Source organism: Cyprinodon variegatus, unplaced genomic scaffold, assembly GCF_000732505.1.
Source record: "Cyprinodon variegatus isolate N-32 unplaced genomic scaffold, C_variegatus-1.0 Scaffold156, whole genome shotgun sequence".
In the NCBI taxonomy this organism is placed as follows: Eukaryota; Metazoa; Chordata; class Actinopteri; order Cyprinodontiformes; family Cyprinodontidae; genus Cyprinodon; species Cyprinodon variegatus.
Window position 1 is genome coordinate 913,460 of NW_015150609.1, and position 9,095 is coordinate 922,554.

The window sequence follows — 9,095 nt, forward strand, 5'->3', positions numbered from 1 at the left end:
GGAAAAAAAAAAAAGACAAAAACATGATATTTATCACTCCGTTGCTACTACTTTTCCTACTAATTCTTACATGCACACTGAATGTATTGACAGGCGAGTCAATGACTGGAGGATTTATATTATCTCTCCAGTTCATGGGAAGGAAGTTAAATTAAGTTTTTGGAAAAAGGAAAACAACTGAGACCCAAACTTCAGTTCGGATTAGGAAGGTTTTTCATGCACTCTGTTACCATGGTAGCCACGCTACTCTGGAAGGACAGCAGATATGCTCTGGAGAGTCACAGCTCTGTCCAATGCCTTAACCTCGATCCACCAACCCGACTGAGCGCCACATCGTCCGGATAGGAACTTAACAGCACGGCTGCGAGACGTCCGTGTTCTTTCCAGATGATTCAACCCAAAGCAGAGACTTGTTTTGGGGCCGGTCATGGCTTCTTTTCTTAACACTGAAACGTATTTCCCCGTGGAAGGAGAGCCAAACCTGAAGGCATGACGACGCGTCATCTGCTACATGTGAAGACGCGCCCCCCCCCCTGCACACAGCCCCTGTGCTGCAACACGATGCTCCAACGTTCGGGATCACTGCTGCCTCTCCTCCGTGGCCGAGATGGACAGAAACTCTGCGGCGGCGCGGATGAGGAGGAATGCCTTGAAACAATTTCTCACCTTGCCTATCATAGCAGAAAAATGAAATCCCCTTTCTTTTTGTTAATGTGAAATTGTCTAATGTAATTGTTTTCATTCCAGTTAGCCATGATTTTATAGGGAAAGAGGGTAAACAAAACAAAGCTTGATTATTTACTGCACTACATTTGTTGAGCCCATCTTTCCCTGCCTTCTTAAAAAGAATCCACTTTGAACATGCTTATTACTTTAATCGTAGCTGCCTCGTGTGCTGGGATCTCCCTCTAGGGTGTAGGGAGTTTATTATTATTATTATTCTTTGTTTTAACCTCCAGCCACTCCTTATTTGGTGCCATGACAACCCTCCTAAAAGCACCGCTTCCCTCCACACACACACACAAGTGTTGTTGGTGTTAAATGAATCAGATTGGGCGTTTCATTGGACCAGCTCCATTAGAATGTTGTAGATGAGTCGGTATGTTAACCTGCTTCTTAGATGTATTTACACTGTACAGCCTAGTTTAGTTTTTTGTTTAAAATCCCTCTTCCAACGCGTCGCTTTCTGTGGGGCATAAGTTATTGTCTTATCAAAAAGTACTTGAACTCTTTTCTGCTTCCTTTTGTTCTCAGTAACTTTATGATTTGATGGGAGCTTTGGGAGGAGAAGCTAAATGAATGACCGATATTCATTTCTTTTAGGCCAGCAGGGCGCCTGTAGAGTCCTGCAGGTTGTCGGTTTGAAGATTAAAGTCTCTGAGATGCTCATCAACGCCAAATCAGGCTTTATGCCGCCGCTGCTGCTGCTTCCGATGAGTGAGATGGATTATCCAGAATATTTAGCCTTCTCTGCTCCCTGCTTAGAATTCCCCGAGTGCCATTTCTAAGACGACTACTACTACCCCCTTTTTTTTGTGTGTTGTTTGTTTTTTTTCTTTTTTTTTTTATATATATCTGTGCCAGGAAAATATTCTCGATGAATGTTTTCGTTTCTCGCTCCAACCTGTGTTCTTGAATGTGTCCGCAGCGCAGCTCGGTGCCATACCAGGCAGTGTTTAACGACTCGTTCTTTCTTGAACCCAAAAAAAAAAAGAAGTGGACCCACCCCCACCCCCCCACTTATTGGACCATCTCATGGTTTTCCCAGCTGAGTTTATAACAGACCATCTGCTGTTTCACCTCTAGTTCTGTAGCTTCTGGCTGAGCTGGTATATATAGCTATATTACGCTGTATTTTAACTCGTACAGAGCGATATAGGAGTAATCTACGTGATCTGTTTCTGCATGGCTTGCAGAGAGAAGGCCGAGATGTCTCTTCTGCGTTGCTCCCCACCCATAGGGCCAGTGAAGCGATGCAGCTTTAACTCCTTGCGTCTTTTTGCTACCCATTTTTTTTTTCTTTTTTTTTTGTTCCGACTCTGTTCGTCATGTCAGGGTTTATGGCTTTTATGTGCGTATTTGTATATGTGTGTAAATCAAATCAAAGCAAATGAGCGCATGAATGATCAGCTTTGGTCTTTTTTGGGTTCTCTGGCACTTTTTCTCCTTGTTGCTGTACTGTAGGGTTGTTTGATTTACTGTATATCTTTTTCCTGTGAGGGAGAGGTGATATTTACTGCAATATTGTGCTAATTATTTGAACTGTAAATTGTACAGACTTCACAATTGTAGTCTTTGTTGGGAATTTCTATTAAAAACAGTGTTTCTCTGATTTGTTTTCGCAGACTGTGGAAAATCAAATTGTACAGCTCCAATAATCTATCCTTTCCTCTGCATTTTTCTTTATTTTTTTGGGCTGATTTTGAGAAATCCTTAATCTGTAAATAAATATTATTGTGTTGAATTATGAATGTCACTTCAGAAATGTATTTGAATGAGTTAGTCAAGGGCTTCAAGTATTGAAGGACCCACATTTCCTCCTTTTTTAATGATTTCATATATTTAAGTTGCAGAGAGGTAAATAGCCTTTTTATCTGAGATGACATTTGTTTTTTGTTTTTCTTTTTTTCTTTCTTGGATCAATATGAAACGGCATCTCATACACAAACCTTTTGAATAATCACTTTTTATCCCCTCCACACCTAAGGGGAAACTCCAATTTGCACCCTTTTTATGTAAAATAAAAGATCTGTCCACATTTTTTGGACTGTTTGTGATGATTTTTAGACATTTTTTCAAGCAAATCAAAGTACAGAGAAAAAGCAAACCTTATATTATTATATATATTTGCTGATGAGGCCATGAAAAACTGATTCTGTGTGATCAGATGCTATATTTTGGATCAGCATGCTCTTGGTAGACCCAGTGATGACATATGATATTTTTTTATTAAAAGTATCCTGATATCTTGGCTATGCAGCCCATCCAGGCTTCCATGGCCTTTAAAGGGGAAAAAGGCCCACAGCATCACAGGTAATTTACTGTAATGAACTGCTTTTTCCAAGCATTCATCCTCTGTTTCACACAAGACTCTCCTGTCTCCAGAAAGCTAAGTCTCATGTAGGCGAAGACCATGGTTCTAGTGAAAAGTCCAAGGAGGTTTAGCAGATTCTGCTTACCTTAAATCCATGCAATGTTATGTGTGGCTGATATATTCAGCTGGATATATTCATTAAAAGTAGGAAGAAGAGGGAAATAAAACTGCAGGTAAATATAACTTGCTACCAGAAGGAGTGCATTATAACATGTTTAGAATTGGGGGATTTACCATTAGGAAATACTAGGCATGCCAACTTAGCGCTTTTGTCGCTGTATTTAGTGACTTTTCAGACACCTCTAGTACTCGTATTTTAGAAAAGCGCCTAGTGCCAAATTTAGTGACTTCTGCTAGTGGAGACGTTGGTGACGGCGTATAAAAGCACCAAACTCTGCTCTCCAGAAAAATCTTTCAGTCCTTTTGAGACAGCATGAAAAGTCAGCTGAGTACAAAACCTAGAGAGGAAAACAAGAAAGGGGACAAAACCTAGAACAAAGAATGGATGTATGTTAAAATTTCTGTATCTGTATAATGGGTCTGTTTTATGGGTTTTTTTCTCAATTCAGAGGGCCCCCGGCCTGTTTTTGCCTAGGGCCCCAAATTTCCTAAATCCGCCCCTAATTAGAATATAGTTGACTGTACACACCGCTGTGCTCCTTCAGTGATCATTTCTTGGGAATTTGATTTTAGAGTCTGTCTAGTAGCTTGAAATTCTAATACAAATAGCTCTGAAAATGTTATCTGTAAAGATTTTTTTCCTAGTTTTTTCTCTGTAATAATTAGTATTCAGATCTTATGTCGCAATGCTCGGATTGCAAAATCTGGAACAGAAGGGGAACAAAATCTACAAACTAAATGGATGCACACACTGCAAGAACTTGCTTCTTATGTGGCTTAAACGCTGAAAATTTTCCATTTAAAGTTTGAATACATTAATAAACATGTAAAAAGAAACACAATCGACATGGTCATGAGTTTTTTTGTTTTTTTTTATCAGAGGACATCTGGATTGATATTTATAGTCTGCTGAATTATCTGTGTAGTTATGTCTTCCCGCCACCAGGTGGCGGTAATGGTCTCAGCACCGTCGCGCCTGTCGCTGTCTTCCACTATAAACATCCGGTATGACGCCGCGGTGTTTCTTTTCCGCTGGTCCGGGCAAACATGGTGGGTACGACACAAAGCTTATGGTTTCAGCTTCGCTGACAATCCTTATCAATCCTTTCCCCCTGTGCCCTCACCGAGGACTTTAAACCCCCTCTCTGTATTTTAAAGTTCCAAAGACCACCGGACGATTTAAATGAGCTAACTTTGACAAAGGAAAACCGATAAATAAACTATTATACATTTACTCCAATCATTGGCAAACTGAAGGAATAATAAAAGTATTTTATTTGTTTATAAAATACTTCTATTCGGAAACTAAGAAACCCCCTTTTTTTTTTTTTTTTTGCGAATAATAGTATTTCAATTTCAACATTTTATTAAAAACATACGAAGATAAAGTCGTATGTTGAGTTCAGTAATGTGATTTTTTTTTAATCACGTCCATGTACACAAGTTAACCTGGTATAATCTATAGTGCATATCTATTAATTTATTTAATAAACACCTAGTTTATTTGTTCCTCGTTAAATGTTGCCTTGATTTTTCAACTTGGATTTGCCCTCTTTAAAACAAAAATAACAGACATGCTGTAAATGTTTGTCATTTCTCTTTTATGGTTCTTTTTTTGTGAGTTTGAAGATTGCATAAATGTCTTCTTTATTCAAACTTAAAAAAGTTAAAAAAAAAAACCTAACCAGGGCTGCCTATTTAAAGCTAAAAGCACAATAATATAAAAAAGTATTTTAGAAAATGAATTACACCTTTGACTTTCTTTTTAGTCAAATGTGTAATTCAATATATGTGTATATATGTTTTTTCCCCAAGTGCAAACATTTCTTATAGATTTTTGGAAGACTACTGAATTAATAGAAGGTGATTGAAATCCTGTGGAAGCTGCAAAAGGTTATTTCTTATGAAGTGTGTTAAAGTTCTAAACATAATATTAAAAAGTTTAGTGAAAGAAAAAACTCATAGAAAATAGTGTTGCACTGATGCCATTTTTGGGACCCGATACCGATACCTGTGCAGTATTGGCAGATATGATACCATCTGTTGAAATTGATGTGTGTGTGTGCATATATATGAAGAACTGCATACTACTTGGATGTAAAATAATTGCCATCATGGCTTTGTCAAGCTGCTGCCTTCCTTTGGGAAGCAGGAAAAATACTAATACAAAGTGAATCCAGTAGAAATTTTTATTGGCTACATTGAAAGGTTGACTCCAAATGGTATCAGTGCCCTATTTATTGGTACTCACCGATACAGATGCCACCATTTTAGTGCTGATCGGGGCCCCGCCTGATACTGGTATCAGTGCAACACTAATAGAAAATACACATAAGCAAGCCTGATTTGAACCCCATAAACAAGCTGGAGTACTGGAGAAAGATGGGATCAAACATTGCAGAAAAGAAATCTAAAGTTGTCAAATATCCCTTTCTGTGTAGTAGGTTTATATCATGGGTTTACTTTCTCATATCTAGCTACCAAAACAAGTATTTATGTGTACTGGCCATTTTGATTTTTCTCCTTAGGGGCGAGTCAGAACCAAAACCGTGAAGAAGGCCGCCAGAGTCATCATTGAGAAATACTACACCCGACTGGGCAATGACTTCCACACCAACAAGCGGGTGTGTGAGGAGATCGCCATCATCCCCACCAAGCCTCTGCGCAACAAAGTAGCCGGGTATGTAGAGAGAGCAGTTTTTGTTTTATATGGTTTGTAAATATTATCAGTGTGGAAGCAGCAGAGTAATGTTGCGTGTTTTGCTACTTGAACGCTGCTCGCTGTGTTGGTTCTGAACGAGCATCAACACTGAATGGTGAGAAGTTTAGGTTTATATTTTACAAGCTTTTAAACTTCAGGTTGCAACACCTCAAATTTAAAACTGACCTCAGGGACCAGAAATGATTTCTTTCAGACTAATGGAAATTTATTTATTATGTTAAAACTGGATCTTGGAAGAATTTAAATCTCTTTCAAATGTTTATTTATTTTATTATTTCGGTTTAAATAAAAGATGTCCCAGAGGGATATATTTTTGTCAGTTGTCATGGCTTAATTGGAATGCAAACCTGAGTTATTCACAAAACTATTATTTGCATTAAAGTGAGTTGGGCTGCTCAGTACCTCAGTGGGTACGGCTGCCTTGCAGCAAGAAGGTTCTGGGTTCGATTCCCGGCCCGGGGTCTTTCTGCATGGAGTTTGCATGTTCTTCCTGAGCATACCAGAATCTCTTAAAATGCTGGCATACTCTGAACTTTGATTAAAAAAAAACAATTATTTTGGGCGTATACATAACGTATTCATAGCGATTCCAGAACTTAAGTCCAACGATAGCCTTACTTATGCATAACACACGGCACTGTAATCCCCATGAATTGATGCACAAGCATCATTTCATGGGGATTATGAAATATCAGTTAAAGCTGCTCCCCTCAGGCGCTTCGCTGCACCCAAAAAAACCCCAAAATAAATCAAAATTAAAAGAAAGAAAGAAAGAAGGTTTGCAGTGGCAGCAGATTCAGCGTCATGTCGGCTGGGAAGTTTGTTGGCTGTGGGCGTGAACGCAGGGAGGATCCATCACACTCACCTTCTCGCTCACCCTATGATGTGGATGAAGTCTGGAGGAGAAGTTACTCATAGGTTTTGGATAAGCTGGACGTCAACAATCAGATAACTTACCTGTAACTTATGGCCCATGTATGAGCATATGTGGGGAAATTTTGAGCATGCTCGAAATTTCTCGACCTACTCGCCATATGTTGGCGTGTTTCTGCGTACTCATAATTTATACAAAACGTACCCATAACTTAGCCAACGTATACCAGCGGTTTAGTCAGATTTTTGGTACTACAGGAACAGGTGACAGGGGCTTTAACACCCACTCACATCATGGGGTTGTTCTAACATCCACAGCTGGGTTAAAATTGGCAAATTCGTAATAATTCAAGTTCTCTTTTTACATGGAACAAGGATTGGAGCAAACCTTTAAACTTAAGTCATGGTGAGGTTCTAAACTGTGACATTCGGCTTATTTATTGAAAGTCTGGAGCATTTTACTGATCCTGTTTTGTTTTGTGTCTCAGGTATGTGACGCACTTGATGAAGCGCATCCAGCGCGGCCCTGTCAGAGGAATCTCCATCAAGCTGCAGGAGGAGGAGAGGGAGAGGAGGGACAACTACGTCCCTGAGGTCTGTCCTTCTCTTCCTGCTCCTGCTTTGTGTTGAATTTACAGATCTTACAGTCTGTAAGACCTTTGAATCTGTGGTTCTCAGCTGAGAGGGCCTCTTCACCTAGGCTAACTTTTTTCTCTGCCGAGCCGATCACTCATTTCAGAAGTTACTCTGCCTTCTCCTGTGATGCTTCAACACAAGTCTGTTTCTTCTCATCCTGTAGATTTCAGCTCTGGACCAGGAGATCATTGAGGTGGATCCAGATACTAAAGAAATGCTCAAGATGCTGGTAAGCCTTTGATCAAAAACTTCACCACTCATAATATCGCAAATGTTACTTTCATTAGAAACTCAGCTAAAGGAGATGAGTGCTTATCATACAAATATATTTAAAACAACTCAACAACAAATCAACTATGTTCCTATTTTTTTCTCTCTAGGATTTGGGCAGCCTGTCTAAGCTTCAGGTCACTCAGCCACCCGTTGGAATGAACTTTAAAACGCCACGAGGACTGTAAAATGGCAATATCTGAATAAAGAGATGTAATTAAAAGTGGATTCTTGGTTTTATTACAGGGATATCCCTTAAATGATACAATAATCAGCAGATGAAGCAATAGGTTAACTTTAAGAAGCAGGTAAAGGCCTCAAATCCAGTGAGTGAGTAATAGTGGGTAAGGTCTGGTACGATGTTGGTTTTCTTTTTATGTAGGAACATTGCAAAAAACGATATTTTCATTGGCAGGGCCTGTAGGTTAAGCTATAGTGGAGGATGTTCTCTTTACAGGTGGATCATAAAAATAAGTAGTCCACCTAATTGTCAATCTTTCCTGTGCACATGTTTACGTAAGGCTGTCCTACGTGCTTGTCCCCATTTTCACTTAACAGGGGTGAGACTGACCTAGGGGAAAAATTGCAAATCCTCTTTTCAAAAGTAAGTTTGTCTGAGCGATGCAAACAGCAACATTTATACAGGCGAAATGGGCTCCTTCACGCGTTAATTAGGCGTTCCCTCTCGGGAGCAGGTACAGGGTTCTGCATGTGCATTTTCTTTTTTTTCTTAGAATAGAGGGTGTTTTTTTTTTTTTTTTTTTAAATCTTCCTTTATACCAGGCATCCCCAAAGTTGGTCCCCAAGGGCCGCTGTCCTGCAGGTTTTAGAGGTTTCCCTGCTTTAGCACAGCTGATTGTGGTTCAGCAAAAGCCTGTTAATCATCTATCAATTAAAATCAGCTCTGCTGGAGCAGGAAAACTGTAAAACCTGCAGGACAGCGGCCCTTGAGGACCGACTTTGAGGATGCCAGCATTATACCTTTAACCCATAAGGACCCCTGTGTTAACTGGCCCTTTGTGCATAAAGACATTTTTTTCAGGTTTAATACCGACTTTTCGCTCATGAGATCCCAAACTGATGACCATTTAACCTCATGTGACTAGTGGGGGACTCTGGGTACTGACAAAATCATTTCCAAAGGCTCACTGGTTCAGCAGTCTTGGTCCTTAAATAACAATTTATGTAACAAGAATAACCTAATTTGACCACATTTCTAAAATATTTTTATGAATTATAGATTTGCCAAATATTGCTGTGAATTGGCATTGAAGGCATTGATAAATACTAATAATCTGCTTAATCAATTAAGCTAATTCAGTTGTATCAAATCAATATGATTTTTGTCTTTCATTTAAAAAATTGCGTTTCCTTCATGAG

The 9,095-nt window shown here is 39.3% G+C and overlaps 1 protein-coding gene across 1 annotated transcript; it reads left to right on the plus strand.

Moving 5' to 3' along the window:
• The first annotated feature begins 4,229 nt into the window (after positions 1–4,229).
• On the plus strand, positions 4,230–7,941 carry LOC107086545 (40S ribosomal protein S17-like). Its single transcript, XM_015377543.1, has 5 exons — positions 4,230–4,264; positions 5,743–5,894; positions 7,298–7,403; positions 7,609–7,674; positions 7,826–7,941. The coding sequence occupies exons 1-5, from the start codon at positions 4,262–4,264 to the stop codon at positions 7,901–7,903; spliced, it is 405 nt and encodes a 134-aa protein (XP_015233029.1). The 5' UTR covers positions 4,230–4,261; the 3' UTR covers positions 7,904–7,941.
• Positions 7,942–9,095: the final 1,154 nt, after the last annotated feature.